This window comes from Arabidopsis lyrata (assembly GCF_000004255.2).
Source record: "Arabidopsis lyrata subsp. lyrata unplaced genomic scaffold ARALYscaffold_4, whole genome shotgun sequence".
Taxonomy (NCBI): domain Eukaryota; kingdom Viridiplantae; phylum Streptophyta; class Magnoliopsida; order Brassicales; family Brassicaceae; genus Arabidopsis; species Arabidopsis lyrata.
This window is the reverse complement of record NW_003302552.1, coordinates 10835961-10854083: the sequence shown is the minus strand read 5'-3', so window position 1 is coordinate 10854083 and position 18123 is coordinate 10835961. Positions and strand designations below refer to the sequence as shown.

Below are 18123 nucleotides of genomic sequence, written 5' to 3'. Positions count from 1 at the left end.
TGAACCAACAGCTCAGATCAGTTGCAGATTGCTATTATGGCTCTTCGTCCCTTTGCTATGTCAATCTACAAGAAGATTATTGGATCGGGAGAGAACTGAAATGATCTTAAGGTTAGGATGTTTTAATTCTAAATAGATTTTTTTTGTTTTGAGATTGACTTGTTGTTCTCTAGAGATTGGTTATCTGGTATCAAGAGTTCATACCCTTCTCTTGTTGTTCCTCGTATCATCAAGAAAATCTAATTATGTTTTTGCCAAATTTGATTTGCTTTGATTGGAATTATTATCAAAGACTTGGGATTTTTATATGGAAGTTTCTTGTTTGTTTTTTGGTGGCAAGATTTCAATTATAAGTAGGTCGTCAAAGAAATAGAGAAGAAGCCCAAATAAAATAATAGACAATGAAGCAGAGAATTTGAGAACAGCATTTGGCGATTCACCTTAATTTTTTCTTTTTCTCTCTCAAAGAAGAAGAACGACGAATTCGAAGAACCCACTGAATCCCTTTGTCGTTCTTCTCTCAAAGATCTACTCTACTCTCGTCGCCGGCAAATCTCCAAAAGAAATGTTAGTTGTAATTGAAAAGGATAGTTAAGCCTCCAATTCATGTCAGCAAACCATATACGAATGAAAAGAGAATGAAGGAAAAGAAGAAGGAGAAGGTCTGTTGGTGGTTTTAGATATATTGTATGGTTTTTAGGTATAAACGAGGCCTCGCTATTTAAATTGGAAAAAAAAAAAAAAACCCAACAAAAACTCATATCCTAAATTTTTTGATTGGAAGATCATAATTAATAAAATTGATAAGGGCGATTCTCTATGAGGGCGATTCCATAGGCGATTTTTCACGCAACTCGTACCTTTTCATTTCTCCTCACCGGAGTATTCTTCCGACCAACAAATTCCGATCTTTTTCCCTGAAATTTGATGGCGGTTATTCTCTGCCGTTCGTTATCCATGGCAGTTTACTTTTCCCTTTGCTTTCGGAGGATAACTTCCAATTCAAACCGCCATGGTTCCGATACTATAAAGCCATTGATCTCCTTCTCTCTCCCTCCAATTCTACAGTACCCTCTTCGCATTACCCAATCTTGTTAAAGATGAGTGACATACTTCGCAAATCAGTCCAGGATCTCAACTTAGGGATCGATGATGAACCGGTGTCTCTTCCGCCGGAGTTCTGTTCTCAGGCTGCGCATGTGAACCGCTTCTCGCTTGTGGTCACAACCGTGAATCCTCGGAAACAAAATCTTCGTGCTTTGATTGGACAGATGCCAAGAGTTTGGGGCTTTCCGGATTCATGTGTTGGTCGAATTCTAGACAGAGGCCGTGTCCAATTCAAGTTTAAAACAGAGGAGGCGATGAATGTGGTCCTCCGGCGTGGACCGTGGTCATTTAATGACTGGATGCTTACGATTCACCGGTGGTTCCCTAACATCAGTGAGGCGGATATGAAGATTATCCCGTTTTGGGTTCAAAATCAAGGAATCCCTCTGCTTTTCCTTACCAACGCAATGGCCAGATGTGTTGAGAATAGATTGGGAAACGTCGCAGAAGTTGACTTTGATGAGAATTCAAACCATGCTGGGTTTGTAAGAGTCCAGATAATGTGGAATGTGGATGATCCTCTGCGTTTCCAGAGACTTTTTCAGTTTGCTCCGGGAGAGAACACGGTGATCAAATACAGATTTGAGCGGTTAAGAAATTTCTAGGTTCTGACGAGATCGATAACAATGAGATCTCTATCAATTACAACATGTCTGGAACCCAATGGAACAGAAAAGAAGTCGACTTAAATGCACTCTTTGCATACAAAGTAGCACTTGATATTGCGAACACGCAAGAGGATCTAGAACCCACGTCTATCACAGAGTGCACTCATAGAACAGACTGGCTAAAATGGAAAGAAGCCATAAACGTGGAGTTAAAGAGTCTCAAACTCAGGAATGTGTTTGGTCCGATCATCCGGACACCATTCAATGTCAAACCAGTGGGCCATAAATGGGTCTTTGTGCGTAAAAGAAACGAACTCGGTGAAGTCGTTCGTTATAAAACACGGCTTGTAGCACAAGGATTCTCACAGAGACCCGGAATCGATTATGAGGAGACTTATTCTCCGGTGGTGGATGCAACTACTTTTCGATTCCTCATAAGTCTGGCCATAAGAGAAAATCTAGATTTGCGGTTAATGGATGTTGTCACCGCATATCTCTATGGGCCCCTGGACAATGAAATATACATGAGATTACCAGATGGCATAGAGCTTAAAGATAAGCATGCATCTCGAGATCAATACTGCATCAGGCTGAACAAATCCTTGTATGGACTGAAACAAAGTGGACGTATGTGGTATAACCGGTTAAGCGAATATCTCATCAGAGAAGGCTACAAAAACGATCCCATCAGTCCATGCATTTTCATCAAGAAATACTCAAACAAAGGATTTGTAATCATAGCAGTTTACGTGGATGATCTAAACATCCTCGGAACATCTGGTGAAATCTCCCAAACAGTCGACTGCTTGAAAGCAGAATTCGAAATGAAAGACCTAGGTAAAACTAAATTCTGTTTGGGTTTACAACTTGAGTACGTTAAAGGAGGAATCCTTGTGCATCAAGCGGCTTACATTGAAAAAGTACTCAAGCGATTCAATATGGACCAGGCCCACCCATTGAACAGCCCAATGGTTGTCCGGAGCCTAGGATTGGACAGTGATCCATTTGGTCCCAAGAAGGACGATGAAGAAATTCTCGGTCCAGAAAAGCCATACCTCAGTGCTGTAGGAGCGTTAATGTACTTGGCTAGTCACACTAGACCAGGCATTTGTTTTGCCGTGAACCTCCTAGCTCGCTTCAGCTCATGTCCAACTCAGAGGCACTGGAATGGTATCAAACACCTCCTAAGATACCTTCAAGGTACTAAAGACTTAGGACTGTTTTACACTAACCACAACAAGGATGGACTAGTTGGTTTTGCTGATGCAGGATATCAATCAGATCCGCACAATGCCAAGTCTCAAACTGGTTATGTGTTCACGCATGGAGGAACAGCTATCTCTTGGAGATCGATAAAGCAGACAATCACTACCACTTTATCAAATTATGCAGAACTTTTGGCCATTCACGAAGCCAGCAGAGAATGTGTTTGGCTACGATCCATGACTCAGCACATCCGATCAGATTGTGGTATGAAAGAAGATAAGGAGCCCACAGTTATGTTTGAAGACAACGCGGCTTGCATTGCTCAACTCAAGGAAGGTTATATCAAAGGAGATCGGACGAAGCACATCCTACCGAAATTCTTCTCAACCTCGGATTGGCAGAAGGATGGTACGATCAGCGTTCAACAGGTCCGATCATGCGATAACTCCGCCGACCTTTTCACCAAATCATTGCCCGCTTCAACACTCCGGAAGCTCATCCAACAAATAGGAATGCGTAGACTTAGAGATCTACGGTGATGCTCAAATCAGGGGGAGTAATGCGTGTTGTACTCTTTTTCCTTCACCATGGTTTTTCCCACTGGGTTTTCCTGGTAAGGTTTTAATGAGACAACATTCCCCAGCGTATTATCGAGATCCCGATTGACCATCAGGTCCGGTTACTCCGTCCAAGGGGGAGTGTTATAATACATCATATTGGACTTATAACCGGGTCCAATAAGCCCATCAGGGTTATTCATTATGTACTCTAAAACCCTAGGTTTATATGCCTATATATATGTATCATTATTCATGGAATGGAATGAGATAACAATAAGTTTCACAACATATATATATATATATATATATATATATATATATATACTAGATTTTAACCCGCGGTACACCGCGGGATGATTTAATTTTAAAGTTAGTATAAAAATATTTTGTAAATTGTATCTCCTTATAACATATTTATTTATATTATAGTTTACAATTGTTATTAAGTAACGGTATACCACGAGTCCACGAGATAATTATTAATAAACTGAGGATTTAACCCGTATTAAAGCGGTATATAAATATTGATTCAAATTCGTCCGCCATATAAATCATTTCCGAAATATAACCCGTTCCGTAATTTCTTAACCCGTTATGTGATTTGTATTAAAAAAAATAAGGATTAAATCCGTATTGAAGCGGCGGATTAATGATATTTTAATCTTTTATTATTGTTGATTCAAAAACCCGTCCCGCCAAACCCATCCCGCCAAAAAACTCATTTATTTTATTAATGTTCTTATTTATGATAGATTCTGAATCATTGTCTAAATATTTTAATCGATGTAGAACGTTGAACACACATTTTCGTCAATTGGATAATATATGTCCGTTTTTAAAATTTCGAATCACAGTATATGCAGAAAAAAAATTGATTTTTTTTTTTACTTTATGTATTATATGATGATTCAAAACAGTTAAAAACAAATCAAACAAAGATGATAGGAGAATCATAATTATAAATCTTAATCAAATCTTCTAAAAATCTAAATTATTAAATATGGAATATCCGGTGTATGAGTTGGGTTAAATATAACCCGACCCAACAAATTTTTTGTGAAGGAATTTTTAAAATGGGTCGGATATCTGATATACCCGAAAGCTTTTTTACCCACCCGTCACAAAAAGTGCTGCGATTATACTAGTATAGATATATATATATATTCTCTATCTCTCTTTCTTGTATCCCCAAGACTTAATTTCTCTTTGTAATTTTTTTTAAGTTCTAGTTTTATCTAGTTATAGTGAATTGATGAATTGAATCCAGCTCAAGACGTAGATTCATCACATCGGTGAACAAAACTGGGTAAACAATTCTTGTGTGTCGTATTCTTCGATTTCTTTCTTTGTTCTTTTCTTTAAACAATTTGTTTGTGAGATCTTGAAAGAACTTGAGATCGAGTAAATTTTGGTTTATCGAAACGCAACAGAGTAGTATAAGAGCCCTAGGTTCTTAAGGGTGATGGCGAATGATATGAATGCAAACATGAACACGAACTTTAAGGCTTCGTTTGAGGTCTTTAACGAAAACTCAGATTTCTCGCTATGGAAAACAAGGATGAAAGCTCATCTGGGTTTAGCTGGACTTAAAGGCATCATCGATGATTTCTCATCGATGAATACTATAATCTCTCATGTAGGTGATGTAGTGTTGAGGAAAATTGATCATTGTAAGACAGCAGCTGAGATGTGGGAGACTTTGAACAAGCTGTATATGGAAACGTTTCTCCTGAATCAGATATATGTGCAACTTAAGTTTTTCATTCAAGTTGAGTGATACAAAGACCATTAATGAAAATGTGAATGAATTCTTGAAGATTGTTGCTGAGTTAAACAGTCTAGAGATTGTGGTATACGTAGCTGAAGAAATTCGTGTCATCGTATTCTTGAATAGTTTGTCATCAAAATATTATCAGCTGAAGCATACCTTGAAGTATGGAAATAAAGCTTTGTCTCTGCAGGATGTTATCTCCTTTGCCAGATCGTTGGAAAGAGAGCTGGATGAGTCACAAGAAACTAACAGAACCCCTTCAACGGTTGTGTACAGAGGCAAGAGCAGGTCAAAAAAGAAGTTTTCAACTTACATAAAATATTGGAAATTTTCCTCATTTGAAAATATCTGCCGTACAATCACAAATTCACAACATTATATGTTCTCCAAAAAAAAAAAAAACGCAAGTCAGAGAACCAAAAAAAACATTTAAAAGAAAATAAATCCTACAAATCCAAAACATCCTCTGTACTCATTTCTTTTCTTATTTTCTTCTTCTTAAAAAAAAAAAGACAAAGAGCAAATTCATCACCAAAGATCCACGTCATGACTGCATTTTCTCGACACAATCCTCGACGGCGCCGTCAATTTATCCACCGTTACATCACACTCAACATTAACGATCATAGACCACGTCTTAACGGAACCAACCTTAATCTTCACCGGAGCTTTAATCTTCAACTTAAACGGCAACGTTTTCTTACTCACCTCATTACGCATCTCCTTCCTCATACCACTAGTCAACTGTATTTTAGACCCACTTAACGCCAACCTAACGACCGTTACATTCTTCGCCGGCTGATAAAACACCGGCATAACACCGTTACATAGATCAACGTCGTTGTAATAAACATCCACAGAGCTTTCTTTCTCGTAATAAACCCCGATTTTACCGTTACCGTTACGCGATCTAACGGTAACGTTAAAATTCGGCGAAATCGGAGATGTTGAATTCAGATTGATACCGGAAACTGTGAATCCTTCGATAGAGTATTTTGGAGCTTCGGGACGGTATATTAGGTAGAGAATCGCCAAGGATATTCCGGCGAGGACGATTAAGATGAAAATCGCGGCGAGGAATGAGCAGAAACAGCATCTGCAGGTACTGCGATTGTTTTTTTTACGAGAGAGTTGTTGAAGGCGGTGGGCGTTTTCCGGTGGTGGGATACGGTAGATCTGATCTTTTGGGACTTGGATTACGTATGTTGCTGGTGGTGGTGTTGGTTTTCTTGGAAACTCGCCGGAGCTGAAGTTTCCGGAGAATTGTCCGCTTTGTGGTGGTGAATCGGTGGGATAGACTCGTTCAGCCATTGGTGATAGTGACTGAGAAAATGAAGAAGAAGAATGTGATTTTGAAATTTTGAGAAATGAGAAACGGAGAAGCAAAAATAAATATATGCAGAGAAGTGTTTAAATGTGAGTGAATTAATGAAAAAAATATATGAACGCATGAAAATAAATAAGGTGACGAAAACGCGTAGAAGAAAAAATTGATTGCACGGGCTGCTTAGGCAGGGCCCACATGAAATCCACTGGTTTTGAATTTGTTCTTGTTTTATTTAAAATGCTTACAGTTGGTAATAAATCAAGACGTGATTAGTGTTGAATTTGTCTAAAGCCAAGAATATGGCCTTCTTTAGACCCTACATTTCTATATAAAATATGATTTTTATACGAACCAATGAAGAGAGTAATCTCTAACTTGAGTATATTTTAATGGAATAAAATATTTCAGATATATATGTGTTTACAGAATTTATATGGTGTAGTTTTGCAGGCAATTTGATTTTTTCACTTATAAAAAAAGATTCGTGAGATTATTAAGATGTGTATTATGAAATAGTTATTTTCTATTTTTTTAATCATGAAATTTTATACAGAAATCCAGACTAATTTTTAATAGACATGAAAATCGAATATTTTTGCTATTTTAGATATTCACAATAGTCAACTATAACTGAAATTGTAGTGTGTAGATTCGTTCATTCGAACATGGGTCTCTTAATTCATAATAAATCTTTCAACTATACCATACACATATATCAAATATATAATTATTCCACCATAAAAAAAATTCAGCCAAAATAATGAGTGGATTTTTGCTCCAAAAAAAAACAATTGAGTTGATTAGGAAACAAAAAAAAAAAAAAAAAACCATGATTTGGTTATTGTAAAAATACTTTAAGGTTGGAAATATATTTACAAGGTTGAAAATATTGTAAAAATAATAAACCATTGACTTAGTAATCTATATAAGGTTGAAAATATATTTATAAGGAAGTGATCAAATTGAAGCATGAAAACAACAAATTAATTATATGTAATAAGAAAGAATAAAAATTAAATAACGTGCTCACGAGTAAGATACGAAGCACAAGTTAAAAGAATAATAAGTTTGTATTGATGATTGATGGATTACAGCTAAGAGGCAGAAAAGCAAACACGGTTTGTCAAACCGCGGAGTCCAACTCCAAATGATGATACATACACATTACGCAAGTGTGTTTTAGAGTAGTACCCATTCAAAATTGAGTTAAAACAAAAATTGACTAGATTTACCAAATTTTTATTTTCTTCCAACAACATGCATTTTACATAAAATGAATCCTAGTAATAATACAATCAAAACACTAATGTAAATAAGTCAGTTATATGTTTTAATTTTAAATAATTTGTGGTTAAAATGTTTTCTTTTTCTTCTCATATCATTATGTCACATTCGTTTATCCATCGTACATGTAAGGCTTACATTGTACGCTAATTTGAGTAATTTGCATTACTCGCACTACCCAAAATTTTAGATATATTACATGGGATTTTTGTATCTAAATTTCTATTGTTATACATTATTCATTTGTCAAATTTTCTATAAAAAAATCAAATATATATAACTTAAAAAAGTTTATAGATATAACTATTTTGGATTGGTTCTTTCAATTCCATAAAAATTTACCAAATGGTCACGGGTCAACTATCTTTAGAGTGTTATAATGATAATTCTAAATTTAATACAAAAAGTAGTAAAACAAAATATGTAATATGTATATAAGAAAATGTTTCTTGTACCGGAAATCCAAAGACATAATCGAATAATTATTTTTCAAAATATTTATTTAATGCTTTGGTATTATACACTAGGAAAAATCTTTTTAAATAAAGTTTGTTATCATTTTTTATACATGTCATATAATATAGTATTTGTTGATTTCCTAACCTTTTGTTCAAAGTATTGACGTCTACTATTAATTTTTTTTTATCAACTGTACAGGTTTGTTAAAATTGTCAAAGTATAAACAAAAGACATTGTTTTCTTTTAAGAGTATATCCTAGAAGGCTAGAATACTATAAAAATGTCTTATTTTTAAATTGTTAAAAATACCCTTTTTGGTGTGTCCCTTTTCAAAAATGTCCCTTTTAGATGTCCATTTTAAAAAATGCTCCTTTCTAAATCTGAAATTTTTATAAAGTTTTATTAGGTTTATAAGGTACTTATGGATTATAACTACTACTTGAAGACTCGATCCAAGTATTTATAAGGTTTTATAAGGTGTTTTTAAAGGTTTTACAAGTTATTTTAAAAGATTTTTAAGGTTTTTCAAAGGTTTTACAAGATATTTTAAAGATTTTTAAAGGTATTTTAAATGCATTTATAAGGTATTTATAAAGTATTTATAAGATTTTAGATACATAGAAATGTAGTTTGTGTATGTTTTAATAATATTACATACATATTTGGGTAAATCTTATATTTTTAAGAGCATTTTTTATAAGGTTTTTAAAAAGGGATATTTTTGAAAAGTGGCATTTTTGCAAAAGCCCCTTAAAAAAAACACTACTATTTTTGAAAAGTTTCAAAAATACCAAAGTTTAGGTTTACAAACAATTCTAGACCAGAATTGTTGATACACTTCTAGGATTTTGGTACTTAACACATTCTTCCATAAGTACTATACTCGTATTAACCAAACCATTACCTAAGATAAACACATTACATATGAATGTATTAATTTCGTACTAACAGTTATGTATGTGTGTTCTCCATTGGGATACAAAATATTTTTTTGAAACGTCAAGATGCATATTTTACACAATCCACACAAATACATAATTGTCTAATAATTGTATGTGGAGATCACGAACTAAGACTGTACCATTGTGGAGTGCACGTTAGGCATTATATCGTCTATAGATATAGTTTCTTTATTTTATACTTTAACTAAACAAAACTTATTTTATGGAGTATAAAATAAGTAACTTCATCAAGATTTTTTTGTTGAATGATTTAAAACAAAGTCTTAACAGTTGATTGTTTTTTCAAAAAAAAAAGTAAAATGATTTATTTGAACTAGTATATTGATTTATCTTTTAGCTATATATACAGTAAATTAAACTGAATATCAAGCAAAATTTGAGGATTTTTATGAATGTGATATAATCAAAGGTCAATACAGAAATGGTCAATACAGCTTTGGTTTGGATTGACCATTGTTTTGGATAAAAAATAATGACAGTGGTTCAACCTAATTGTGTGAAAAAATGGCACCAAAACAACCCATAAGAAACAATAAATATAGAATTGTTATCTATATAATATACGATAGTTACTTTCTCATCAGAAAATTAAAAACAAAAAACACAAAGAGAAAATACAAAATATGATCATATACTACTACAAAGTACAAACATTGTCATGCTGATATAATATTTACCATACGAATTAATATCATACCAATTACTACATAATTTTTCACTAGTGATTAAAGAAAATATTTTACAAAATTTAGTAAAATTTAGTCTTGATGAACATCACAGCGTCATAAGAAAGAAATTTTCAAAATGTGAACAAAACAAAATAAGTTTTCAACATCTATCATCATAGATAAAAATCAAGAAAAATGAGTAGGAGAAATTGCACATAAGACATACCTTGAAATAAAGGTGCTCTGAAGATTTGTCTTGCTTCTTTTTTCTCACGATGATGCTGAGGTCTCGCAGAGAAAATGGAAGGAGACAAAGAAATGCCGCACTTGACCCTTTCGTTCCTAATATTCAATAAATATACATGAATTTTTAATTAGTATCGATTGTGTTACTAAAATATAAAATAGAGAGTTCATGCTTTACCATTTAAGCAGGTTGGGAAGTGCATTGACCAATTCGTAAACATAATAAATACTCCAAATAAAGTCTTCACATTGCATAATTAAAGAGGAACATATAGATATGACATACATGTATCAAAATGTTGGCCGGTTCAATGCAAGTGGTAAAAAAGGGGTTGGTTTCCTTATGCCTTGGCCCTTGGATTCAAACCACCTTTTATGTGGAACTTTCTTTTTAAATAGAAATATCTAAAGGTTAATTCTGAGAACTTAGATAGATTATTGGCCAAAGGTCCGGAACTCACATCGGTTTAACAAAAAAAAAAAAATTGCGCATAGAATAGTAATATATTTTTGATTGAGTGATGCAGATAAACTGCAATTCAATCGATAACTTGAAAATCAAACACAAATTGAATCAACGTTCATGAAACGCGGATCCAAATCTCATCTGCTGAGTTCACAAGAAACTCTAGCCAACAATGAGTCCACCATTGTCACACAACACAAGAAATTCTAAGAAAAAGATACCAAAACAATTCTCTGATTAATTTCCTTCAAATGATCTTAAACTCTGTTTATAGCTTCACGTCCTCTTCTCCTTCAACCAACGCACCAATCAACAGCTGCCAACTCATATTTCACCTCTCAGCCAATCATCTTTCAGCATCTATCCACGTCAGCTCCTCTTCATTTTCCCTATAACAAAGCTCCCCTCCTTAGAGAACCTTGACCACAAGGTTCATGGAAACTTCTTTGCCAGTTCATAGAGTAACTCCCATGAAGCCTCTTCCAATTGAAATCATAGCTTTCTTTTACCGAGTCTCCAAGCCCTGTTTTGAAGTCTCCAAACAGAGAGCTCGTAGGCATTATTATTTGGGTAAAAAAGAGACGAGCCGGTTTGAATCGCAAAGCTTGTGACAACTTCATCATCCTCTAGTGTCTAATTCGTAGTTGCTCCTTTTGATGATTCGTCAGTAAATCTTTAGCCATTAACAGTGTCTTGTATTTAAACCACCAATCTTTGCCTAGCTTCCTCTTTCCCAAAGTTGAAACACAAGTGTTGCTACCAAGCAAGTGCATATATGCGTGCATCTTCATCTTCAAGCTCGGAAACTTTCTTCTATTTTTCGTAGTGTGGCACATTAGATCAGTTTTGTCCACTATCACGAGATGATCTGTTGAGTGATTCAACACTTCCCTTTGCAGCAGATCAATGAGACGACTCAAGCATAGCTTGAACTTCATTTTCCAACAATGCCACACAGAAAAATATAAGAGGAGAAGAGACCCTTTAGAAGTTCTCAAGGCCCTGTATCTAAACTTAAAGTTCCAAGACTTGGGACACTTCAGTTTCTTCATCTTCCATTCTAAGTTTTTACCTCTTAGAATCTCTTGTGAGTTAGACATAGCAATGCGAAAATCCGAGACATAGAAAACCTGATTATGTTGTTGCTTTATGTCCTCTTTTTCAGGTTTGAACTTAAATTTCCAACTCTTCAAAATTTTTTCCTTCTTCATCTTTTGTTGTACCATTGGAGGTCGTACATCAAATATTTGGTGCGCACAATGCGTGACCTTCATGCCTGTTGATTGCTCACACCCATCAACCATTTCCAAGACAAAACCTGTGATTTGTCCTCTTGAAAAACGAACAGCCTCTTGTAATTCCAGTTTTAAAACACTCCTTGCATAAAGAGGAAGCACATGTGTAACATCTCTTCTTGATTGATCAATTGTTTGGCACAACAACTTTGGAATTTGCATCATGTTTTCTTTCACCATTCGTGAGACTTCAAACCCTCTGCTACTCTGAAAACTAACTATAGAAAACAGTTTACCTTGTGAAACAAACTGCAATTTCGTAGTCTTGTTCTTCCTCCAACTCATTTTTCTTCTCCAAGTGTGGAACCAGCCCTTATTGTCTTGTTTCCTTATATTTCCCTTAGTAGCTTTGAATTTGAACATCCACGATTTAAACCCTTTCGCTTTCTTCTTTATTCCCAGCTTTTCTTCATGTTGAGACATTTTACCGAGCACTTGGTGTGCAGAGCAAATTTTCGTAATTCTTACCACTTTCTGCCCCCTATCAACATCATCTTCAACCTCAAATCTCTTATTAATGTTCTGTTTAACCCAATCTTGCTCCAGATCCTCGTTCATCACCAGAGATTCTAGATTTTCTAACCCTAAATTTACTTCCGTAGGTTCAATACTCTCCAAAATCTCAGAATTAGCAATTGGTACCTGAAACTGTGGAGTTGATTCATCATCCGAGAACGCTTCATGTCCCAACTTTTCAATCGATTTTGTCGCAACCTCAGTTTTGATCTCAATTTCTACCACTTCGTTAACCTTTGCTTTCAGATCACTATCTCGCTTAAGGTCTTCAAGATCAACCAATGAAGTATACGCAAGGTCCACCATGACAAGCCGTAACCTCTTGTGCTTCAAGTGATGATCAAGAGTCTCTCGCTCGTCACAAAATATACACAAACCAGCCTCTCGTCGTGTATTTATCTCCTCCCATGAATACTTCATAGGAATTAGCTTGTTGTGGCTTGTCGATCTTGCTTCCGCCATTGATCCCAACGATTTCGCCGTTTCATGAGCCACCGCATCTATCAATTTCTTCGGTGAACGTGTCTCTGCCATCGCTTCCGAGGACACGCTTGGCTCTGATACCATTGATGCAGATAAACTGCAATTCAATCGATAACTTGAAAATCAAACACAAATTGAATCAACGTTCATGAAACGCGGATCCAAATCTCATCTGCTGAGTTCACAAGAAACTCTAGCCAACAATGAGTCCACCATTGTCACACAACACAAGAAATTCTAAGAAAAAGATACCAAAACAATTCTCTGATTAATTTCCTTCAAATGATCTTAAACTCTGTTTATAGCTTCACGTCCTCTTCTCCTTCAACCAACGCACCAATCAACAGCTGCCAACTCATATTTCACCTCTCAGCCAATCATCTTTCAGCATCTATCCACGTCAGCTCCTCTTCATTTTCCCTATAACATTGAGTTGACTGGATTTTGTTTTCAAGAATCTTTATTATCGAAAATACTGATTTTATAATTTTTATTGACCTAATTCTAAGAAATTTTTCATTCACCAACATCTTGTTCATAGACATCGATTAATGGTCTTTTGCACACATGAGAGTCTTGTCACTCACATTAAGCTCATTGATGAGTTGAAACTTAGCTAATGAACATGGGCCTAGAACCAAGCTAAGTTTGGCTAGTCATCAGAGATGTATCAACAAGTTTGATGGATTTTTTTGGCGATTTGGTTTCCATAAACTGCAAATGAGTACCGCTCTTCTTTGATTAGCAACTAGGTTAAGCCAAATGAGTATTTTTACTCTTTATAAAGTTGGCTCTAAACCGTGCCGGGACTTGAGACTTACAACAATGATATGTTAACACTATTGTCTCGAAACCAGTTGGACTATTTCATTTAGATTTACAGTTTCATTTTATGCTATAACAAAAAACGGAATTAATGGAACAAAATAAATACAACAAGGCATTTTTACAGCGGCATTCACAGAGAAAGCTCTTCTAGTTTGTCCTCTTGAGAACAATTCTGGAGAGCTCTTGAGAGACCAACTTCATATCCGGTCTCTCTGGTGCTGGTGAGATACAGCTCAGGGCAACCTGCAAGACATCAGTAAGAACTCCAGAAGCATTCCTTGAGCCCTGTGACCCAATAATGGATGGATCAAAACACTCAGTTGCACGGTTTTGTCCCACAAGCAGTAGAACCCACTCAGTGAGTTCAACGACCCCTGGATCACTGCAAACTATATCTCCTGATACCTTTCCTGTTAGAAGCTCTAACAAAATGACCCCAAAGGCATACACATCGCTTTTCAGAGAAGGATACGGTTTACTCGAGCTTGCAAACTCTGGAGGGCAGTAGCCGAGAGCAGCTGCATTCAAGACTTGCTCTGACGTGGCTTCTGGTGTGATTAACCGATGAAGACTGTAATCTGTTAGGTGTGCAGTGAGTTCAGGAGGTTTCAGGAGAACATTAGTTGATTTAAGATTCCCGTGTGGAATTGCTTCCCCATTGTGCAGGTAACTAAGACAACTGGCTATGTCCAGAGTGATTTTAAGACGGTTTTCCAGTAACAATGGTGGGAGGTTTATCTGTCCAGCCTCTGCAGACAACAGAGAATGAGAGAACCATCATTGCTAGATAAGTCATGTAGGATAATTCATGTTTGAAGTGAAAAAACCAATCAAATTTTAACTAGAAAGCAATGTGCAAGTCTTTACCTTGGAGATAGAAAGCTAAACAGGGTGCATCCATGTATCTTGATATGATGAGCTTCTCGTGTTCTTTCGGACCCCAATAGTAAGCCTGAAGAGAAACAAGATTTGGGTGATTGATGTTCCCAATTTTTTTTATCTCCCTTGCAAATTCCTTCTTACCTTTTGCAGTCCCTTCCCTCAACCATTTGACTGCTAATACAGAATCAGAATTGAGCACTGCTCTGTACAGCGTTCCATGGCAGCTCCTTCCGATAGCTTCAGCCGGAGCACGAGACAGTTCCTCTGCTGTAAGCTTAAGAGAACTGTCGAATATATACAGATTCCCATCCAATCTCATAGAAGTTTGGCGAGACCTAGGATTATCTGGTGAATTCTGGATTTTAGGCAGCGATGGAGTTGAAGAAGGTACTTGGGATGACAAGGTTTCATCTTTTCTTGTTGAGTCAGAATGAAGCTCCTCTGTAGGTTCTTTCAAAAATGGTGAAGAATTCTCAGAGTCACTATATTGGGAAAAACGTGAAGAAGAAACCGGTAGCTTGGCTTTGATTGAGGGAGTAGAAGTAGTAGAAGACGAAGATTCATTTTCCTGTACACTGTTCTTTGCTGCAATCACATTGGAAGAAGAAGGTTCAGTTTTTTGAACAATGCTCTTTTCTCCAGTAACATCCGACTTCTCTTCATCATGTTGCTTTCTCGACATAAAATGAAACATCGCACAAACAAGAGCAAGTAGAGCAGCACCCACGACCAAGCCTATGATCAGGGCTGCCTTTACGGAAGACTTCATATGATACCTATGCTTCCGCAAGGTCATATCTGTTTTATCTACTGGTGTTTCTGGAGAAACGGGGACATTCAGTAAGGCGTTCCCTGGATGAAACGCTGAATCTGGAAACCGTCTAAGATTCTCCGGCACATTTCCAGAGAGATTATTGGCAGATACAGTGAATACCTTTAGGCTGTCCGGGAGGCCATCAGGGATATTCCCTTCAAAGTTGTTATAAGAAAGGTCAAGAGAAATCAGATTGTGGAAGCGAGTTAGTTCCTCTGAGAGAACTCCACCTAACGAGTTATGCGACAGGCCAATATTGGTCAAGCTGAGGTTTCCCGCAGTACTTGCATCTTGAAGAGGAAGTGAACCAGAGAAATTATTATTTGATAGGTTGAGATCCGTCAACTTTGCAGATATGAACAGATTACTTGGTAGGACGCCATTAAGCTGGTTGTGACTGAGATCAATCCCTTTAAGTTCAGGATACGTTCCTAAAATAAATGGTAGTACACCCTCCAACGAGTTGTTAGCAACCTCGAGTGAAGTCAGCCTCAAGAATTGAGAAGTTTGGCCAGGTAGTGTTCCAGTGAGTGAGTTTGAACTCAACCGAATAATTTCTATAGAATCCCCCCAATTCTGTATCCTTGACAAGTCTCCTGAAATCTTATTGTTACTCAGATCAATAATGGCACAATGCCCTACCTTCAGAGGTAAGGATCCGGATAGTCTATTTGAAGACAAATTGAGCTTCTCTAGTGTGGAAGAGGTTATACTTCCGACAGGACCTGCCACAAATATTCCCAGTTTGGTAAATCTAAACAGATAAAAAAGAAGATTTGCAAAGAAAGTCTTGAAATTAGAGCCAGAGGGTGTGAATATTCATAGAAATTTTACCTTCAAGTTGATTGAGGCTAAGATCTAGCTCAGTTAAGATGGTTGAACTCTCTTGCAGAAGGCCCGGTGGTAAAGAAGCCGACAACTGATTGTCTTGCAACCGAAGAATCTTGAGAGAGACAACAAAACTGAAGACTGGAACAGAACCAGACAATCGATTACTGCTAGCATCCAACACTTCTAAGCTATCGAAAAATGGGATGCCATCATGAGCAAATAGCTCCCCTACCAAAGAATTCCCACTTACGTTCAAATAACGAATCGAGGAAACAAAGCTTGACTTTGCGAGACCCAGATCAAGCGAACCCGAGAAGTTGTTCCTGCTTATATCTACATACTCCACACTAATTAGCTGTGAAAACAGACTCATCACTTCCCCAGAGAAACTATTGCCTTGCAAATCAAGGTACTGCAACTTCTGAAGACTCCCAAAACCAGCAGGAACCACTCCTCCCAGATTATTGTTACCAGAGAGATTCACAAACTCAAGGTTCCTCAAATTCTCAATTCCAGAAGGTAACGAGCCACGGAACAAGTTACCCGAAACATCCAAATACTTAAGAGACTTAAAAGAACCAATGTTAGAGAGAGTTCCAGCAAACTGATTATTCGAAATCGACAAATTCTGAAGCATTCTTAGACCAACAATGACTGGGAAACTGAAATTCCCAAGCAAACCTAAACCATTCAATTCAATGGAAGTAACACCTCCGCTACTACAAGTAACTCCGTACCAGTTTAACGGACACCTATCAGTGGATAAAGCTTTAGCATCCCACGAAGCAAGAACTTTTCCAAAAGGGTCACTTTGAAAACCTTTCTTAAGCTCCAAAAGAGCTTCAAAGTCGGAAAACCCTGAAACGCTTATCATCATCATCACTAACAGGAATATCATCGAACATATTATCTGCATGACTTCAAAACTGAGCAATTCAACACAAAAACCCAAAACCCAATTCTCTAAAAAACGAATCAAAGAGTCACAAAAACCCACATTCTCACTTTTTCAAAGGGTAGAGATAAAACAGACAGAAAGCTTCGAAATTGAGTAAAAAAGAAGGAACTTTAAAACCCACCATGTGAACTTAAAGAGTAAAACTTTGCTCTGAAATGGAGTAAAAGAGAAGAGAAAAGAGAGACCCAGAAACGTTCGTGCGGGGAAGAAGAAGAAGAAAGAAGGAATCTAGAGAATGTATGCTTTTTCTTCTCTCTGTGGGGCGCTTCAATCAAGAAGCGTAATCAATGGAGGAGATAGATGAGGACAGAAAAAGTAGGTAACACTCTTTAATTTTTAGCTCTCATTTATTCGCACTTCTATGTTGATTTTTCTTTTTTAGGTAATGATTTTATGTGAACTACTAAAATTGAAGATGAATCCATGGCTGAAACAGTAATTAGAGTTTGGGGTTGATGAAGAAAGAGTGAGCTCAGGTGATATTTGGTTTCACCGACTAAATTAGTTCACACATTTTGGTGATGGTAAAATGTTAATAAGCCTAGTTTTAATTTGCAGGTTGTGCAATTTGTAGAAAAGTGTGTTAGTTCCAATAATAATTCAATTTTAGTAGTCTAGTCAAAAACTAGAGTACATGCTAGATTTGTCTCTCATGTACTAGTTGATGTGTAAGGCTTTTTAGGTACTTTAGAATTGTATGCTATGTATGAGAGAAATGAGTAAAGGACTATGGAGATATGTTGAGATTTGAGACCGGTTAACTCGCGATGTCGAATTAAATTAAAGTTCAAACTCACGGATTCACCCGAAGAATGAATGACTATACTTATATTAAAAAGAAAACAAAACCAA

The 18123-nt window shown here is 36.4% G+C and overlaps 3 protein-coding genes across 4 annotated transcripts; all 3 read right to left on the bottom strand.

Annotated features, from left to right (window-relative positions):
- Window positions 1-5561: 5561 nt before the first annotated feature.
- Window positions 5562-10247, bottom strand: LOC9315110 (NDR1/HIN1-like protein 13). The gene is made up of 2 exons (XM_021027646.1): window positions 10179-10247; window positions 5562-6575 (listed from the first exon to the last, which is right to left on the bottom strand). Exon 2 carries the CDS (start codon window positions 6561-6563, stop codon window positions 5781-5783), a length of 783 nt encoding a protein of 260 aa, XP_020883305.1. The 5' UTR covers window positions 6564-6575; window positions 10179-10247; the 3' UTR covers window positions 5562-5780.
- Window positions 10248-10695: 448 nt separating this feature from the next.
- On the bottom strand, window positions 10696-13651 carry LOC110228999. Its single transcript, XM_021027645.1, has one exon. It carries the CDS (start codon window positions 13040-13042, stop codon window positions 11291-11293), a length of 1752 nt encoding a protein of 583 aa, XP_020883304.1. The 5' UTR covers window positions 13043-13651; the 3' UTR covers window positions 10696-11290.
- Window positions 13652-13775: 124 nt separating this feature from the next.
- LOC9315109 (probable inactive receptor kinase At5g10020) lies at window positions 13776-17790 on the bottom strand. Of its 2 annotated transcripts, XM_021027644.1 has the most exons (4): window positions 16317-17790; window positions 14810-16207; window positions 14654-14738; window positions 14400-14535 (listed from the first exon to the last, which is right to left on the bottom strand). In XM_021027644.1, exons 1-4 carry the CDS (start codon window positions 17227-17229, stop codon window positions 14487-14489), a joined length of 2445 nt encoding a protein of 814 aa, XP_020883303.1. In that variant the 5' UTR covers window positions 17230-17790; the 3' UTR covers window positions 14400-14486. The 2 variants fall into 2 exon arrangements, with proteins under 2 accessions (XP_002879042.1, XP_020883303.1); XM_002878996.2 differs by having other exon boundaries at window positions 13776-14535; window positions 14654-16207; window positions 16317-17787.
- Between the last annotated feature and the right edge of the window lie 333 nt (window positions 17791-18123).

Bases quoted from the DNA above. Each gene is read 5' to 3' on its own strand.
- LOC9315110 (XM_021027646.1), bottom strand. From the start codon at position 6,563: ATGGCTGAACGAGTCTATCCCACCGATTCACCACCACAAAGCGGACAA.
- LOC110228999 (XM_021027645.1), bottom strand. From the start codon at position 13,042: ATGGTATCAGAGCCAAGCGTGTCCTCGGAAGCGATGGCAGAGACACGT.
- LOC9315109 (XM_002878996.2), bottom strand. From the start codon at position 17,229: ATGCAGATAATATGTTCGATGATATTCCTGTTAGTGATGATGATGATA. The intron at 16,208-16,316 runs GTAAAATTTCTA...TATTTGTGGCAG, and splicing joins TAGCCTCAATCAACTTGAAG to GTCCTGTCGGAAGTATAACC. The intron at 14,536-14,653 runs GTAAAGACTTGC...TGTTGTCTGCAG, and splicing joins TTTAGCTTTCTATCTCCAAG to AGGCTGGACAGATAAACCTC.